Genomic DNA, 20,443 nt, shown 5'->3' with positions numbered 1-20,443 from the left:
AAGTTGAATGAACTGAATCATTCGTATATTTCTAACAAAGGTTTTGTAGTTATGCTGACCTAAAATGACCATAAGTTGAATTTACTTAAAAAGCTTGATGCAAATATGCAACATATATATTTTAAGTAAATCCAACAATTTTTTCTGTGTGCATACTGTATATTTCTTTGTGTGAGTTGAGACATTTTTATATTTTTCCACCAAACATAGAAATTGCCCACATTTCTGTTATACAGCCTTTACGCATTTAAATGTAATAGAATTCCATCAAATTGAATAGAATTGTTATTTTAAAAAAGTTTTTTTTATTTTTAAATTTTTTTTTTTTTTTAATAAAACCTAAAATTATTATTATTTTTTTTATTATTATTATTTAGTTAAAGATTGTCTAACTCAATTCGATATAATTTTGTTATGGATTGAGTAAATCTTCAAATCATCCAAATGTCCCACTTCATTTTCAATGTGTGAAACCCTTCAGAATTTAAAATATGTATCAACCATTTAAAAATTTAAATTAATACAATTATAATTACAGCTACTTTTCCTTAAAAAAAAAAATAATAAAAAACTAATAAAAAAAACTTTACTTTTATAAAGAACAAGCATCCAGATTTCACCTGGGTCTTTTTCGACCCACATATGCATTTTAGGGGAAAAAGGTTGCATTTGTATTGTAGGGTTAAACAGATTTTTTTTAAATAAGAGATGCAGTACAAAAATGTAAATAAATGTAATTTTAGAAGGAAAAAAAAAATACATTCTAAAAAAATTTAATAAATACAATATTGCTCTATTATTATGGAGCAAAAACTAAAATCTACAGCTAAAGAACACGACTTGTCAGTTTAATCCCCAGCAGTGGGCTTGCCTGTAACACCCTTAAATCTAATAAGTAACATTTTTAAATCAGTTTCAGATCCTTAGCCACAATCACTCCTTAAAAACTGAGACGAAAACCGAATTATTCTAAAAGAATAAAGACTTTTATTAAGCATTGTAAGTTGCATTCAATTTCCTTCAAAAACATCACACCACAATCCATCAACAATCACTCAAATCCAACAGTAGTTCATTCTTTTACAACCAATGAGTTGGGAAGAAACTCCGATCAACTTACATCAAGGTAACCTACTTAGACTTGCGGCAGGGGACTGAGGGGGATACACCATATTTCTGATCACTATTGTGCAATGAAAAGCATCAGGAGGATTAGATGGAGAAGTAACGATTCTCGTTTAGAAGTACGGTAAGTTCTGAAAACACTAAATTAAACATCAAAATGATTACAATTTTACTTGCTTAGGCTAAACTCTCAAAATGGGAGGGTCAAATGTTTCGCAGACTTAATCTGAGCTAAGAAAAAAAGGGGAGATTGTTTTTTTCACAGATGATTTGCTAGTATGAATGCAGAAAACAGCAACAGAGAACAATAATGTATACAGTGATGCTTACACCAGGATTAACAATATTTAAAGTGGCTAGATTATATATATATATATATATATATATTTTTTTAGTAAATACAACAGGTCAATTAATCACAAAAAAAAAAAAAAAAAAAAGAAAGGTTAGCGCAAATCAGTTACTGACTAACAGTTAACACCTTTTATAGAACCATTACTGATTACTAGCCTTTTTAAATTTTGAAGATGGGCACAGTAGTTGTAATGAAGCAAGAAATAGGACAACATGCATTATAACTACACACCTTTTTATTTTAATTATATTTTTTTTAATTTTTTTTTTATCGAGAGCCATGCATAAAGTTCAGTCGAGGCAGTTGTACTAATGTTCTATGTTGGATTCAAGAAACCACGCTGATCACCGATGCATGGCATTTTCTGACACGGAAAGAGACGTTGGTGTTTTCCAATAGTTCATTTGCAACTCCTGACACTTTTCAAACCATTTCTTGTCATATTACCTATATCGCTAATGTATGACTTTGAAATCATTAGAACTTAAGTTGCAGTATTAACACTAGTAACTTAATGTGAGTGTATGAGTACACTCACAGCGATGACGCGTGAGAAATGTGTTTTTGATTTTCTCCTTTTCATTTGAGTTTTACATAAAAAAAAAAAAATAAGAAAGCTTTTACTGTGACAATACAAACTTAATTAAAATGGCAATATATGGTGCCAAGTACAGGGAACATGAATCTCAACTTACTAAACTAAAAGACTTAGCAAATGAAAATTAGTATTTCGGTTTCTGTAATTCATTGCAAAAGTAAATAATTTCATGAAACCTGTCAGAAACAGGAAATATCAGTGACGAAGGAGAACACCGTCTTTCAACATTAAACTGGTAAAATTCTCTATATAACTTGTATATTGTCTATGTTTTACTGAGAGGTATCCTCTAGCTCATTACTTGCGGTTTTAACTCACTGACATCGAAGAAGGATTTCGAAAACTCATCAGTCCTCATTTATAGCTTTCGGAGAGGAAAAAATGTACACACACTGTAGGCCTTCCATTCTTCCAAATATTCCTTAACCTTAAACTTTCCATCAACCTTCACCCCCTCTATAAAAATAGGTTTACTCTTCTGTTTTTAAGACAGCAGCCCCGAGATCTTCATCTCTGTGGCCTTCACTGTCTACATTTAGTGCATTTAAATGAGGATTCGTATTGCACAATTTAGATTCGTTGCTAAAGGCACTTTCAGGTTGGTTAGGAGCCCTGCTTTCCCCTTTGTTCCCATTGAGCTGCTTTGCCTCTTTACCCTCCAAGCCATTCTCGGCTGCCGTGGACCCTTCTGAGATCAGATGGGGCATTTTGGTTGCCAGCTTGGGCTTCGTTTTGTCTTTTATCACTTCACTGGCTGAGGCAGCATATGCAGGCTTTATCTGTTAAAATTCAATTGACAGGATTTCATTTTTAAATAACTGAAATTAAGAATCCATATAAGTCAATAAATAATACTCTTGGCAGAACTACTGGATACAATAAAAGTGTCATTAACATTATGCCATCATTGATTTGAATGATTTTCAGTACCCTCTTTTCTGAACCACATATTGTATTTTACTTCTTATAATACAACCCTGCACAAGCACAAGAAATAAATATAAATTCTTGATTGTAAAACATCTAGAAAAATGTGTATGATTCACCTGGTACGATCCCTGATTCTTGAAACCTCTACTGTGGTATTTGATTCCTCGACCAAAGGTCCTTATAACAGGAGTGGAAATCACACCTCTTGGTCGACTGAAAAAAAGCAATCAATTTAAATATCATAAACCATATAGATCCATGTACCAACTAGAGGTCGACCGGTAGTGAATTTTGCTGATACCAATAACTAAAGTGGGGGAAAAGGCTAATAATCGATTTATCGGCTGACAGTGTTTTAAATAGATTTAGTGAAAGTTACACAAATTTCATAGTCTTTCTGTATTGTGACAGGCACAGACATACAGTTGAAGTCAGAAGTTTACATACTCTTAGGCTGAAGTCATTAAAACAAGTTTTTAACCACTCCACAGATTTCATATTAGCAAACTATAGTTTTGGCAAGTCATTTAGGACATCTACTTTGTGCATGACACAAGTAATTTTTCCAACAATTGTTTACAGACAGATTGTTTCACTCTGAATTAACTTTATCACCATTCTAGTGGGTCATAAGTTTACATACATTAAGTTAACTGTGCCTTTAAGCAGCTTGGAAAGTTCCAGAAAATGATGTCAAGCCTTTAGGCAATTAGCCAATTAGCTTCTGATAGGCTAATTGGCTAACTGGAGTCAATTGGAGGTGTACCTGTGGATGTATTTTAAAGCCTACCTTCAAACTCAGTGCCTCTTTGCTTGACATCATGGGAAAATAAAAAGAAATCAGCCAAGACCTCAGAAAAAAAAATGTGGACCTCCACAAGTCTGGTTCATCCTTGGGAGCAATTTCCAAATGCCTGAAGGTACCACATTCATCTGTACAAACAACAGTACGCAAGTATAAACACCATGGGACCACGCAGCCATCATACCGCTCAGGAAGGAGACGCATTCTGTCTCCTAGAGATGAATGTTTTTTGGTGCAAAAAGTGCAAATCAATCCCAGAACAACAGCAAAGGACCTTGTGAAGATACTGGAGAAAACAGATAGACAAGTATCTATATCCACAGTAAAACAAGTCTTATATCGATATAACCTGAAAGGCTGCTCAGCAAGGAAGAAACCACTGCACCAAATCCGCCATAAAAAAGCCAGACTACAGTTTGCAAGTGCACATGGGGACAAAGATCTTACTTTTTGGAGAAATGTCCTTTGGTCTGATGAAAATTTTTTTTTAACTGTTTGGCCATAATGACCATCGTTATGTTTGGAGGAAAAACGGTGAGACTTGCAAGCCGAAGAACACCATCCCAGCTGTGAAGCATGGGGGTGGTAGCATCATGTTGTGGGGGTGCTTTGCTGCAGGAGGGACTGGTGCACTTCACAAAATAGATGGCATCATGAGGAAGGAAAATGATGTGGATATATTGAAGCAATATCTCAAGACATCAGCCAGGAAGTTAAAGCTCGGTCACAAATGGGTCTTCCAAATGGACAATGACCCCGAGCATACCTACAAAGTTGTGGCAAAATGGCTTAAGGACAACAAAGTCAAGGTATTGGAGTGGCCATCACAAAGCCTTGACCTCAATCAGATAGAAAATTTGTGGGCAGAACTGAAAAATCGTGTGTGAGCAAGGAGGCCTACAAACCTGACTCAGTTACACCAGTTCTGTCTGGAGGAATGGGCCAAAATTCCAGCAACTTATTGTGAAAAGCTTGTGGAAGGCTACCCAAAACATTTGACCCAAGTGAAACAATTTAAAGGCAATGCTACCAAATACTAACAAAGTGTATGTAAACTTCTGACCCACTGGGAATATGATGAAAAAAATAAAAGCTGAAAAACTAAAAGCTGAAATAAATCTCTACTATTATTCCACATTCTTAAAATAATGATCCTAACTGACCTATTTTACAATGTCAGAAATTGTGATAAACTGAGTTTAAATGTATTTGGCTAAGGTGTATGTAAACTTTTGATTTCAACTGTAAACACCCTGATCTCATGAAATTTACGTGACCATGGCAACATTTGTGCAAACCAAAATTACGTGCTGCATTACATATTTGGCTGCAGTTTCATAGTGAAATGTCCAGCGGGGGGCGCCAGAAACGAGTGAAATGATATTGTAATCAGACGAGGTTTGTAAGGTGAATTTTAGATGGATGTTTTAATGAGTAAAACATGCTTCCCTAATCTAAAATGTTAGCCTAAACCTAACCATTAGTGTCCTAAAAGATAAATGAGAGGTGAACAAAACAGACATCCTTACCCTTAATAGCAACTTAGACATGAAAATAATTTTAGTTTCTGAAGCAACCATGTCATTTCGTGTCACTTCTATGTCACTTTGGTTTTACTTTAATTCACTTTTGTATCTAGCATCCTTGGCTGGACTTGAACGGCGGTCTTCTGAATCCAAAGTCCAACACTCGATCAGGTGAGATACTGGGCAAGCTAATTACATTTGAATAAGTGTGTAGATATAGGTGGGTCTGTAATACAAGTGTTAAAATGTATAGTTTTTCAAATAATATGTAAGATTAAAAAATTTTGATATCATAACATTGCAGTATCTGAGTAATAGAGTGAAAAATACATTTTTATAAAGTCATAATCACCCGTTGTACTCGTGATTTGTGTGAAAGTGAATAAAAAGGCACAGTTGTTGTGTTTATTTCACCAGGAAACTGCAGCAAAACATAGAAAGTGGCACGTAAATTTGCAAAAATTTAGTTAGTAACGTTCATTCTATGAGACTAGGTTGGACATAGAAGCTACAAGAGTCCAAAATGAATAAAATCCCAGATGCTGTTTATTTTGCAACCAAAATCCCAATAATAATCATAAAATAAAAAATAAGATTTGGTCCAAAACGCAGGACTTTTAACTATAAACGAGCCCAAAATACGCTGGGGACTCTTATTTTGAACATTCTTTGCTTCCAGCTCACACAAACACAAAGCAAAACATGTACTCTTGCAATCATCTACAATGTATTACAATATAAACACTATAAAGTAAACATTGTTATATAGGCTAATAACTACTGTATGAGCAATAATTCAAAAACAGTAGATTATCATTCATCAATAGTAAATCGTCAGTGAACCGGTAATAAAAAACAGATTCTCTACGGGGACACCGCGAGTCAAAATCAACATGAACATGAACTTATGATTAACATATAGTAAATCTACTTAACAAAATTTCTTTGGAGGGCTAATTTTTATAACCTTATAAATAATAATAATAAATAATAATAACAATAAAAAAAACAGTAACTATCAGCTTTGATGTTTGCCATTAACCGATAGTTCCAAAAAGCAATTATCGGCACCGATATATCGGTAAAACCAATATATCGGTCGAACTCTGTACCATCATTGACCATGCAAGCAAAGTCAAATTAAACAGAAGTAGAGTATGGCCAAGACTCATCAACAACATTAAGTATTAATGTATTTTATGATAACATTCCTGTAGTTCTTACATTAGAGGACAAAAAATTAACGGCACAAAACAAATTATAATGGGATAATTTATCAGAAAACCATCAGTAATATTTTTTTCTTTTTAAACTGTAAAATTAAGTGTCATTTTGAATTTTTACAAGCTTACCCTCTAGTTGGTCCACCAACTGACACCACCTGAATGGGAAAAGAGGCTCTTCCTCTTCCACGACGGCTGCCAGCCCACTGACCCACCACTGTGCCTGCAATCTCAAGTTTGCCACCCTGTGAGGGGATGGCTTGCAGTCCAACTTGAAAGTAAATGAATCAAATGATTAATCTAAGAAACTGCATTCTTACGGGTTTCATCAAACAGGTTTGATTTTTTTAGCTGATGTCACCCAGTGTTACTTTTTTAAATATTTTTTTTTTAGTAGTTATAAATGTCTTTTAAAGGAAATTTAAGCTTTAAATTTATTCAATATTTCATCATGTCATTCACAAGTATTAGTTGGTAATACTTTACAATAAGGTTCCATTAGTTAACATTAGTAAATGCATTAGGCATCATGAACTAACAATTGACCAATATAATAGTACAGCATTTATTAATCTTTGTTAATGTTAGTTTATAAAAATACAATTGCTCATTGCTAGTTCATGTTAGTATATAGTGCATTAATGTTAACTTGTACAACTTTTGATTTTAAAAATGTGTTAGTATATGTTGAAATTCACATTAAATCAAGGTTAATAAACAATTTAAAAATATTGTTCATTGTTTATGTTAACTAATGTTTACAAAGAGAACCTTATTGTAAAGTGTTACCCATTAATTTTAGACAACTTTAACTAAAATGCCATATCATTTTAGTTGACAAAAAAAAAAAAATAGAAAATCTTATAAACTGTAACAGATCAAACTTTAAACAAATAATTTGAAAAACCTTTTCACCTGTTCATTGGTTTCATTGTCTGTGCAGTTATAAGTTTTAATTAGGGCTGGAAATTGCCACAGACCTCCTGATTCGATATTTACTTTCAATCTGTAGTGTAATTCTGTAAGTTTTGCGAATTGATGTTTTGAAATATTTTGTGGCGGTAACTCCTTTTACTCAAAGAAATTTCTATTGAAGAACAGTTGTGTCTGAAATGACGATTGTTTCACTCTATAAAACAGAATTTGCAGGTAAAAGGTAGGTATCTGTGAAACTACCAATTTAAATTTAAAACTAACAAATCAACCAGTTGGTGCGTTGTCTGAGCTATTAGTCGACTAATCAGCGTTAAGGAACCCATGTACTGTATATTTAGGCTGCATGTTTTTTAAGGATATGTGGACACTGAGCACAGCCCTTTCACAGGATAACTAACGGATATTCAACAAATAAATAGGCTAAATAACTAAAACCTCTTATTCCACAAAACTATTAAAGAAATGTAAGGAACACAAAAAGCTCCAATACAATCCATACATTCAATACATCCCGGATGCAGAATGACATGCTTCAATGTTTTCGGAGCACTTGAAGATTCAGAAGTGCACAGCTGTTAGACTGTAAATATTGTGGGGGCGCAACATGTAGTTTACGGCATCCAACAGATTGATAAGCCTTTTTACAGCTAAACTATTAATTAAAGCAGTGTCAGACATGATCTGCAGAATGACTCCTGACAAATACTCTCCACAACACCTCACAAATAAACCTGTGGATTTTGCATAATAACAGGAACATTGATCACAGAAGAAGATTTGATGTCCGACAGTGAACAAGCCGTGCTTGGATGGCTGTAGCAGCGGTGCATTAAATGACTAAATGTAAAGAATTAAGAGAGAAAACCTATCTGAGTGGAACAAGAAATACAGCTTCCTATATTTATCTATCAATCATTGTATTGCCATTAAGATAATCATGTACTTCTTAAAATTATATTAAAAATACATTTTTCATGTGGGAGACGATTTTAAAATAATTTGTCTCAAGAATCGTGATTTATAACAAATTAAGAGTTTTTTCCCCCACCCCAAGTAATATTACGTTTATGTTGTGGATATACAGTGCATTCAGAAAGTATTCAGACCCCTTTGTTTTGTTATGTTGCAGCCTTATGCTAAAATGCTTTAAATTATTTATTTTTTTCACATCAATCTACACTACAACCCCATAAGGACAAAGCAAAAACCAGATTTTTTATAAAAACTGAAATATAACATTAACATAAGTATTCAGACCCTTTGCTATGACACTTGAAATTTAGCTCATGTGCATCCCATTTCTCTGGATAATCTTTGAGATGTTTCTACACTTGATTTGAGTCAACCTGTGGCAAATTCCATTGATTGGACATAATTTGGAAAGGGACACACCTGTCTATATAAGGTCTCACAGCTGAAAATGCATATCAGAGCAAAAACCAAGCCATGAGGTCAAAGGAACTGCCTACAGTGCTCAGAGACAGGATTGAGCCAAGGCACAGATCGGGGGAAGGTGAAAAACAAATTCGGCTGCACTGAAGGTTCCCAAGAGCACAGTGGCCTCCATAATTCTTAAATGGAAGAAGTTTGGAACAACCAGGAATCTTCCTAGATCTGGCCGCCCGGCCAAACTGAGCAATCGGGGGAGAAGGGCCTTGGTAAGAGAGGTGACCAAGAACCCGATGGTCACTCTGGTTGAGCTCCAAAGATCATGTGTGGAGATGGGAGAAACTTGCAGAAGGACAACCATCACTAAAAGGAACGTTTGGGAGTCTAAAATGTATATTTCCTATTGACACACTAAAGCTGAAGATATAAAAAACCATCTTAAGACAAATGTTTGTGTGAAACTTCTTATGTGCCTAAGACTTTTGCACAGTACTGTATAAGTAAATAAATACCCATGTTTGTGCATAAATAAATATACAAATGATTAAATGTGCGAGGAGATATACAAATACAGTAAATGAATAACTAAATGCACCAATTTATGCAAAATGTTAAAGGAAATACAAAATTGAAAGTTGATTTTTAATTCTATATTTCTTTAATTATTCATTTATTTCTGTACGTTGTTCCGTTTTTAATTTACCTTCATGCAACATGCTAATGAGAGAATAGTATTGATAGTTTGAATGTGACAGCTGTTGATATCCTCTCTTTAGCACGTTGCACAAAGGAAAAATAAATTATTTTATAAATTATAATTCTTTTGACTAAATTCCAATTTGCATTTACGGTACTTTAAAAATGTGCAATTCTCCAACCATTACTTTATATTTTAAACTGTATTATTTCTGCATTGATCTTTTGCATTTATTTATTTGTAGATCTCCTTGCACATTTAATTAATACTGTATATTTATTTATGCATGAATATGCAGATTTGTGTATTTGTTTATTTATTATACTTAATTCCCAGAAGTGTTAGCTTATCTTTCGTCACTTCCAAAATACATACAGCCTTATCAAATGCCTTATCAGCCTTATCATTCGGTTTTCAAATATTTTTAATAACTTTTAATTTAATAATTTGCATTAAATAATTTGGAAAATATAAATCCGAGCAATTCTTTATGCACAATTAATTTGATTGATTGATTGTCATTGCTTTTACAATGAAATGTCGAGTAGCATCATCTCCAAATATTTAGCAATCAAATTTCAGCATTTATATGTACATCACTGGCTGTAATTCAGTAGTGCAATATCAAACAAATGTCCATCCTCTAGATATCAGCATTGGCCATTGAAAAAACCCATATTAGTCAGCTACTGTTACCAATTAAAACCAACACTAAGTGTTTGCCATACTGCGTATGCGTACCAACAATTTCCTCATTCTTACCATGTATCCCCCTGCCTCTACCCTGCATTGGAGGTAGAGGTGGTGGGGGGTAGAAGGTGCTGTTGGGAGGGTAAAAAGGCATAGTGTGTGGAGGTGGAGGGGGGAAGGCGAGGGGATGGGGTGGCCGAGAGAAGTTCAGACCCTCCAGGATACTCTGACGCATCTTCTCTACCTTGGCAACGAGCTCAGTCTGGAGACAACAAGAAAAAAAAAAGTGATGCAAACTGCTTATCACTCCATCAGCACGGTCTTAACACTGGAACGCAAACTCTTGAGACTTACAAATACACTTGTTACAATCAAAGAAATGTAAGGAGCAAATTAAATTATTAACATAAAATGTAGGTTTCATTTCCTTTGCTTTTGTAAGCTTAAACTTCCAACTTTGGATTAATAATTAACACTTCAGTAAATATTACAGTACACGCTGTGCACCAATAAATTACAATCTGTTGATTCTAGTGGCGTCACACACCAATTGAAGCACAGAAAGGTAGAAGAGAATTACAGTCTACGAGTTGAAATCTTCAAGACACCCTCAACAGAGTATTTGAGCCCCCTACAAATCCTCAAGACCAACACACAGTTAAAGGGATAAGTTAAGATCTGAATTAAAACACTGTCTATCGATTATGTTTAGGATCTTTAATCTATATAAAGAATGAAGCTGTGCAGTACAGATCATGTGTACCTGACCATCGCAGAGGTCAATGAGAGGAGCTTTGTTCCCGTTGGCCCGGATGAGTTTACTCTGTAGCAGCTTGCCATCGAAGTACATCCATGGGCAGCAGTGTTCCCAGGGAATGGGCTGCCCACACACGTCATTGGCAAACAGCGCCATATCCACGCCGCTCATAAAAAGAGCAGCCAGCTGAACACCGCGTGGATCCAGGTTATCAATCTGGAGGCGACAGATGCAGAGCATGTCAAACAAAGCTCTTAAAGGGAGGGATAGTTCACCCAAAAAGTAAAGTTCTCTCATAATTTACTCACCTTCATGGCATCCCAGATGTGTACGACTTTCCTTCTTCTGCAGAACACAAACAAAGGTTTTTAGAAGAATATTTCAGCTCTGTAGGTCCATACAATGCAAGTAAATGGTGGCCAGAACTTTAAAGGTCCAAAAACAAATAAAGGCAGCATTAAAGTAATCCAGGCGACTCCAGTGGTTAAATCCATCTCTTCAGGAGCAATATGATAAATGTGGGTAAGAAACAGATCAATATTTAGGTCCTTTTTTACTATAAATTCTCCTCCCTGTCCTGTAGGTGGCGTTATGCATGAATAATGTGAATCTTCAAAAACCAAAGATAAGCGCATAGGAGGGCTGTTTGAAAGTGGAGATTTATACTAAAAAAGGACTTACAGTATTGATCTGTTTCTCACCCACACCTATCATATTGCTTCTGAAGACATGGATTAAACCACTGGAGTCGTATGGATTACTTTATGTGCTTTTTGAGCTTCAACATTTTGCCCATCATTCACTTGCATTGTATGGACCTACAGAGCTGAGATATTCTTCTAAAAATCTTTGTGTCCAGCAGAAGAAAGTCATACACATCTGGAATGGCATGAGGGTGAGTAAATGAAATAATTTACATTTTTGGGTGAATTATTTCTTTAAGGTTAAATAAGCAGCTATATGCTTAAAGGCATATTACACCCAAAAATGACAATTCTGTCATCATTTACTCACCCTCATGCTTTCCCAGATGTGTGTGACTTACTTTCTTCAGCAGATCACAAATGAAGATTTGTAGAAGAATATTTTAGCTCTGTTGGTCCTTACAATCCAAGTGCATGGTGATCAGACCTTTGTAGCTCAAAAATCACATAAAGGAAACACAGAAGTAATCCAGTGTTTAAATCCATATCTTCAGAAACGATATAATAAATGTGGGTAAGAAACAGATCAAATTGAAAGTCCTTTTTTCCTTTAAATCTCCACTTTCACTTTTACATCTAAAAGTCACATGTGGTGCCTGTTTAGTTTCACTTTCACATCTGAAAGTGAAATTTAAAGTGGAGATTTGGAGAAAAAAAGGACTTAAATATTGTTCTGTTTCTTACCCACACCTATTATATCGCTTCTGAAGACATGGATTAAACCACTGGAGTCGTATGGATTACTTTTATGTTTCCTTTATGCGATTTCTGGAGCGCCAAAGGTCTGATCACCATTCACTTGCATTGTAAGGACCAACAGAGCTGAGATATTCTTCTAAAAATTTTGTTTGTGTTCTGCTGAAGTAAGAAAAGTCATACACAACTGAGATGGCATGAGGGTGAGTGAATGATGAAAGAATTTTCTTTTTTGGGTGAACTGTCCCTTTAACTAACCACAAAGCAAGCATGAGCAAATTGCAGCCTATCAATACATACATGTAGACTAATGCACAAACAGCTCCACCCAATTCACAGACAGCCAGCAAGAGCAACCAATTCAGGCAGCAGCAAAGCAAAAAGCGCTTAAAGATCAACAAAGCGGACACAGACAAGCACGTCACAGCACAGCGAGTGTGGATGGTTCACATTTTAAGAGTACAAAATGGCACAGACTGAAATGAGCCGGAAAATATTTTTATAAATAACAATGCAGCTCAGCAAGGAAAGTAAACCATCTACACAAAAACACTGCACTGCTTTCACTCAGTTTGCTCAAAAACAATATTTTTCTGCAAAGTCGACTATCAAAACCATGCTTTTACAAAGCATTAAGGCCAATCAGCCAGCACGCTTTCTTACAAAATAAGAAGTGTCCAGGAAAATACGGCAAACAGTTTTCCCCCCCTTTCACAAGAGGCATTTTCTCTCAAATACAAAGATAAAGGTGAAGTGTATAATTTTGTTAAAATACTTGCTCGTATCCCAGCTTAATATTCAGAGTCAAATAAAATGGTGCGTTTATGTCGTCCTGGGAAGTTTGGACTATGAATACAATGTGATGAGCGTTCCAGTGATGGAGCCGTTTGCAATTTCATATTTCTTTCTCTCTTTTACACTTACTGGCAAAGCTTGTTAGCACTAAGAATGCAACAAAATGAAGAGCAAAGCCGCACATTAGGTGTGTAATTGATGCTTTACATATATAATTTATCATTCTCGTGCAGCTGCATATAATGTAGTTTTGTTGCACAAGCCTGAGTCTTATTTTCTGACAAGCTTTACTGTTATTCTTCATTAACAGTACAAAAATGCGTGGACGCTGGCTACCACTTCTGGAGTTCGCTAGTTCAAATCCCAGGGCATGCTGAGTGACTCCAGTCAGGTCTTCCAAGCAACCAAATTGGCCCGGTTGCTAGGGAGGGTAGAGTCACACGGGGTAACCTCCTCGTGATCGCTATAATGTGGTTCATTCTCGGTGGGGTGTGTGGTGAGTTGAGCGTGGATGCCGCGGGGATGGCGTGAAGCCTCCACACGTGCTATGTCTCCGTGGCAACGCGCTCAACAAGCCACGTGATAAGATGCGCGGGTTGATGGTCTCAGACGTGGAGGCAACTGGGATTCGTCCTCCGTCACCCGGACTGAGGCGAATCACTACGCCACCACGAGGACTTAAAAAGCACATTGGGAATTGGGCACTCCAAATTGAAAAAAATAAATAATACTTTTTTTTTTTTTTAAATAACTTTACAGCTCAAATAATACACAAGTTTTAACAGAAGATTTAATGCAAGTGCTTTTATAGAATTATAAGCTTCACATTTCTTCATTTAAACCCTCCAAAAATTGGCCCCCATTCACTTCCATTGTAAGTGCCTCGTCGTAATTGTGCTTTTTTTTTTTTTTTTTTTTTTTAAAGGAGGAAGGAGCTGAGATGAATTTTTGTGGTAATAAACATTGACACAAATGCTGTTGATTGAGCTTAACTTGTATTGAACCCAGAACATTCCTTTAAGTTTTGATGTGCATTTACTTTTAAATATTTGTTTAAAGTTTGGTTTGTTACAGTTTGATGCATGTTTTTCTCATTTTGCACATTGTCAACTAAAATACTCTATTTTTGTCAACTAAAATGATATGTCTACACTTAAATCAGAGTATACTGACTAAAACTAATGGATGTGACATGTATAAATTGAAAGTACATTTTCATCAAAAGACCAAAAATTCTGACTAAAATGAAAAACTATGTGAAAATGAACACTGCTTTGACTGATAGTGTTGGAGAAACCAGTTGCAACTAGTTTGAGTAATAATTTTAGCAAATCTCTCTGTTATACACTTCACCTTTAAAAAATTATAAATGGTCTTAATCAGTTTAGGCTTATTTGCACCAAATCTGAGTTTTTGGCATGAATGGTTTCATTTTAAATGTTTGTTATGCATCTCAGTGAATTGAAATATTGTGGTGCAATGGTCCACATTTTAATAATTTGGATAATTAGGATTATTTAAGGTATCTAAACATTTCTTGAGAATGTATGAATTGGTATTAATACCACTGTTTGTGGATATGGTCCCACTTTATATTTGGTGTCTTTAACTACTATGTACTTAAAGGGATAGTTCACCCAAAAATGAAAATTCAGTCATTGTTTACTCACCCCTGTGTTGTTAGAACCCCATTTTACTTTCTTTCCTTTTTCTTAACACAAAGGGAGAAATTGAGAAAAAGTGTTGTGCTCAGTGATGTCATTCAATGGCAGTGGATGGTGACCACCCCTTTAAGCTTCAAAAGGATGCAAAAGTATAATTCAGCAGTCTAATAAATTATTCCATGAAACTCATGATTGTTATGAAAGCAAACAATAAGGTTTGGACTGACTGTTGATCTCCTGTGCACGTTCGTGTGGCTGCATGTGACCAACAGTTCACACAGCCACTTTGCGACATGGGGCGTTCAAGCGAAAACTAGTTTTATCTAAAAACAGGTCCACCACAGCGATAGTGACATCAGAACACAACACATCTGCACACAAACCAGAGAACCGAACTTACTAAATATGTCTGATAGTTTGTAGATGCATTTCTATGTCCAGCCTCATTTGTTTGAAACAGAGTACTCAATCAAACAGAGAAGGAAAGTCTCTTCTCCATTCTGAACCGAGTGTGACAAAACTCCACCTGAGTGAGACCTCAGTGAAACATTCGGTAGGTTTAACATTCTCAGCCAAAATCAAGTCGTTTTTAACTGGCTAGTGGGATGCAGGCTTCAATAAATTGTTATGAGAACGTTTTTGGACCAGTGTCAGTTCACAGCGGGCGGGGATTCCAGCCGCGATGCCGAAAATAGAAACCACGCGATCGACAGAATGTCCCACCGCTCATCACGGCTGGTTAGGACAAAAACTCTGATTAATAGAATAAAATACATTTTATTTTGTGTTGTTTTCCATCAGGTTAAGACACAGTGTGACTGTGGCTGCCTGTAGTATCCTCTGTTTCTGTTTGATTCCTGAGTAATCCATTTAAAAAAAATATAAGGCTGGGCATAGAAATGCATCAATTCTTTGACTACAAACTGTTCTGTTCTCTGGTTTGTGTGCAGATGTGTTGTGTTCTGTTGTTGTTTTTGATTTTAGATAAACAAAACAAGTTTTTGCTTGAACGCCCATGTTGCAAGGGGGCTGCGTGAACTACTGGTCTTGTGCAGTCTCATGAACGTGCACAGGAGATCAACGGTCGGTCAACAGTTTCAATAAATAATACATTAGATTTCGGTTTGTTTCTCACAAAACTTATACTTTGCTTTCATAAAAATCATGAGTCTCATTGAATAATTTATTAGACTTCTGAATTATACTTTTGCATCCTTTTAAAGCTTGAAGAGGTGGTCACCATAAACTGTCATTGAATGACATCACTGAGCACAACATTTTTTCACAATTTCTCCCTTTATGTTAAGAAAAAGGAAAGAAAGTAAAATGGGGTTATAACAACACAGGAGTGAGTAAACAATGACTGAATTTTCATTTTTGGGTGAACTATCCCTTTAAGCATTTGTTATGCTTATTATGTACGTGTTGTTGCATTGTACTTGCATTTAAAGTACCTGCAAATAATTACATTTGTAGTTACACTGTTAACCTTACCCCTAACCCTAAACCTACCCGTACCTCAACCTCAGTAGCAGCAAATGTGAATCTTGTGAGAATTTTGCAGAATAACATGTAGTTCTACAGTAAATACATTCTAATGTGTTTTTTAATGTCAGTACTTAGTAGTTAAAGACACCTAATATAAAGTGTGACCGCGGATATTTAATATTTTCATGACGGTCACATTTGACTTTGTGCAAACAGGCCTTTAATGTGGGCTTGTGTGTATTCTCTGGACACTCTTTATGCAATATTCTCAACACAATTCACCTTCAGGTCCTGCAGCTGGTCAGGTTCATAAAGTTTAGGAGAAAGTGCTTGAGCTAGGAAAGCGTCAAGTTCGTTACGACGCAAAATTCTTACTCCTGGCCATTGTAACATAAACCTGAAGTAAAACAGAAAGGGGTGATATGGTACAAAAAATATGTATGCATTAGCTGATTTTAGGAGCCCTTTCTGAAATGGTGTTAGCCATGTTGTAATCCGAGGAAAAGTACATTTACATGTGTATACCTTTACCAGATGCTTTTTATCCAAAATGACTTGCAGTGCATTCAAGGTATACATTTTATACATTAGTTTATTCTCTAGGAATCAAACCCATGACTTAGATTTCCTCCAGTTGAGCTACAGGAACCCTTAAAAATTATTAAAGGTAGTAGAAAGTATTTAATGCAGTGTTGCATTTACTACAATGTTGAAATTAGAAGGTGCGTGTGTTTTGATCCTCACCTTAGCACACAACACAGCACCATGAGAGGTGTCGGTACATTGGCAGGGTTCAGCATAGCTGGAGTGTCTGACCTCATGCAGGCCAGGAATGCCCTCATCCTCCGGTTCTTGTCCTCCACTGCTTTGCCCAGCCAGAGTTTCTTCAGGTTAGGGCATGTCCATTCCCGGAAAGGAAGAGCCTCTACTAGTTCAGGGGTGTGTGGAGATTTACCTTTATAAGCAGCCCATTCTTTTACCATCACTGTTGGATCTACAATGACAGAAGACAGACATGCTGTTTATGCTGGGGCCTGCAGATCAGTGACTTCAAATAATGAGCAAGATTTGTGAGATTAGTTTCAAATTTAAAAATGAAAACAATGTATCATTTGTAAACAAATATCAAAAAACGTTTGAATGGGGCAATTGCCAAAGATATTAAAAGAGCATTTATTTTGTTAAAATAAAATGAGTGGAAATTAAAAACACTAATTTGATCACCCAATTCTTGGAATCTTTTACTTGAGAGAACTGTAGAGTGCAGTGACATCCACTTTTTAAGCACCTTGGTTACAGAAGCATTTGGCCCATCCATTTTCTCCATATGGATTTAAAAAAAGAACTACAATAAGGCATTTTAAGCCATGAATCAAACCAACCAGCTTTGGGATGAATCACAACATTACAACATTTGATTCGAAGCAAAGCATTAAAAAATGGCAAACAGGTCAAAAAGGTATAAAACTGTAATGAACTACTCACCACCTTAAGTATTAAATGTAAAGAAATCAGAAATGGGGGCCTGGGTAGCTCAGTGGTAAAGACACTGGCTACCACCCATGGAGTTCGCTAGTTTGCTAGTTTGAATCCCAGGGTGTGCTGAGTGACTCCAGCCAGGTCTCCTAAGCAACCAAATTGGCAGGTTTGCTAGGGAGGGTAGAGTCACATGGGGTAACCTCCTCGTGGTCGCTATAATGTGGTTCGTTCTCGGTGGGGCGCGTGGTGAGTTGAGAGCAGATGCCGCGGTGGATGGCGTGAAGCCTCCACACGCGCTATTTCTCCGTGGCAACGCGCTCAACAAGCCACGTGATAAGATGCGCAGGTTGATGGTCTCAGACATGGAGGCAACTGGGATTCGTCCTCCGCCACCCGGACTGAGGCGAATCACTACGTGACCACAAGGACTTAAAAGCGCACTGGGAATTGGGCACTCCAAATTGGGTGAAAAAAAAAAAACAAATCCCAAAAAAATTCAATTTGAAATGATGGCACAATATAAAAATATTGACAATAAATCAGCAATTTTAAGTAAAGAATCCAACATATAAAAATATTCAAATAAGTTGTTTAAGAATGTACTCGATGTACTCGATGTACTCGTACTCGATGACAACATTCACAATGTTTGGGAGTTGATGGTTACTGTTGAGCTCTATAGAGTTATCACTTATTCAGTGTCTGGGTCCCAGAAGTATTTTTCCCATACATTTTTCACATAGGCTTTTCATAAAATCTTCCATAAAAGAGTTCTAAGCCATGAATCAAACTAACCAGCTCCGAGGTGAAACACAAACTTTGTTTTGAGGCAAAAAAGTATTCGAAAATCAGACAAAAAGACAAAGGTGCTAGACTGTGCACTTACCGTCTTTCACAAGGGTACAATGAAGCGAATGATGTAAATTGAATAAAAAACAATGGAAATATATCTATTGATTTTAGGTTGTTGATTATAAGTATAGAAACAATATATTTTACGTTTATTGCAATATATTCCGATATGTACAATTAGATAAGCAGTTTAAGGGTACAAGGAGACCGTCTCGATTACGTCACTTACAGTGCGTCATGAGAGTGGGTGGTCGCTCCGAGGCAAATTTTGGTTCTCTGATTGCTGAACTGTTCTCTGCTGTACCATGGGTAATGTAGTTGTTCACCAGGAATTCCACAATCAAATATGCTATTTAAACAATGAAGTTAAATTAACGCAGATGGATGGCTTCAACAGAAGCATATACCATTGATGAACAACCTCTGTCTTGAAATGTTTACAAGTTATCACTGAATATCAATTAGTCTATGGAAAAATGTAATGGTATTTTTAATTCCGGAGCCAGACTGTTGCGCTCTACTGCACGATTCCCATTTCCAAGGTAACTCCCCTGATTGGTGGATCTCTTGTGAGGATTCTGGGTAGTGTATTTCTTTACCAGAAATTTGGCATTATATTATAAAAAAATTAGTTTAAACCACTATGAATTGCGGCTTCTACAGATGCAAATATCATTGCTTACAATCTCAAAACTCATAGTAGGTCTGTCATGAAAGATTTACATTATCGATAAAATTAAATTCATGATGGACAAAACAAATATTACTTTTACTTCTGGAACCCAACTCTTGCACTACATTGTGCACTATGTAGCATAAACAACTTATCCAAAAGATAACATGTTTTTGCTGTAGTTTTATTTCTCTTATTCTACTTTTACACTGAGAAGAATGTCAGTGTTAGTTCTTTAAGTATGCTAATTACCAAAAACAAATTACCCACTTATCGCCTAGAATAACAAGCTAATGTCAACACTTAAGTGCACTCTCTGAATAATTAAAGTCATTCTCACTCAGCCATCACCTAGCTCCTAGAGAGAATTTAGCTAGTTATTATGTGCAAGGTTGGGAACCGAGAGCCAATTCTTAAGCCTCATCTTACTACACAAGAATGCTGGATGAAAAACAGACCCTTTCAAAACTTCTAACTCTTCTAAATTTCGAAACCATTCACAGAATCAAGAACTTTTTTTAAAATGTTGGTTTACATATGTAGAAAAAAATGTTGTCAATCAATTATCAACTGATAAGTTTATGTAACTGTGAAATTCAGAACAGTCTACATCATGATGTTACACTTCTTTGCCATGTGGCTGTAAAGCTCCTAATAAAGAGATCACAAATCAAATACAAAATTACAGTAGATTATTCAAATACCAGTGCAACTGAATGAGTCTTAAAACAAATTTCGACACAACAGCAAAGCAGAAATGTTATTAAATACTCATTTAACAAGTTAGTATAAATGTTACATTTAATTCAAACAATAGTCGCTTTCATACAAAAAAATGAATGCTATTTTTCCGTTTAGAGGTCACATGCGAACAGGACCCATTGGGAAATACCAGTAAACATAGGCGTAACAAGACCCTATTTAGGAGGGTTCCAGCCACCCTAAAAATCTGTGACTTTGCAATCAGCACGCAGGTGTTTTAAATGCCGCAACGCTGCACTTGTTTGAAGTGCGAGGCACTTTGGTGGCTTTTCCCACCTGTAAAGACTGACTGTAGCGCA

General features: G+C 35.9%; 1 protein-coding gene across 2 annotated transcripts in view; it reads right to left on the bottom strand.

The window, feature by feature from the left end:
* Window positions 1–964: 964 nt before the first annotated feature.
* LOC127427573 (constitutive coactivator of PPAR-gamma-like protein 1) overlaps window positions 965–20,443 on the bottom strand; it is a 37,565-nt gene continuing 18,086 nt past the window's right edge. For both annotated transcript variants that reach the window (XM_051675231.1, XM_051675232.1), the window contains exons 11-17: window positions 17,123–17,372; window positions 16,661–16,775; window positions 11,038–11,247; window positions 10,347–10,536; window positions 6,692–6,833; window positions 3,125–3,221; window positions 965–2,857 (exon numbers count right to left, since the gene is read on the bottom strand). In XM_051675231.1, coding sequence (XP_051531191.1) covers window positions 2,549–2,857; window positions 3,125–3,221; window positions 6,692–6,833; window positions 10,347–10,536; window positions 11,038–11,247; window positions 16,661–16,775; window positions 17,123–17,372 — 1,313 coding nt within the window. In that variant the 3' untranslated portion in view covers window positions 965–2,548. The remainder of the gene's footprint in view (window positions 2,858–3,124; window positions 3,222–6,691; window positions 6,834–10,346; window positions 10,537–11,037; window positions 11,248–16,660; window positions 16,776–17,122; window positions 17,373–20,443) is intronic.

Source organism: Myxocyprinus asiaticus, chromosome 37 (assembly GCF_019703515.2).
Source record: "Myxocyprinus asiaticus isolate MX2 ecotype Aquarium Trade chromosome 37, UBuf_Myxa_2, whole genome shotgun sequence".
Lineage (NCBI taxonomy): Eukaryota > Metazoa > Chordata > Actinopteri > Cypriniformes > Catostomidae > Myxocyprinus > Myxocyprinus asiaticus.
This window is presented reverse-complemented; position numbering and strand designations above follow the sequence as displayed.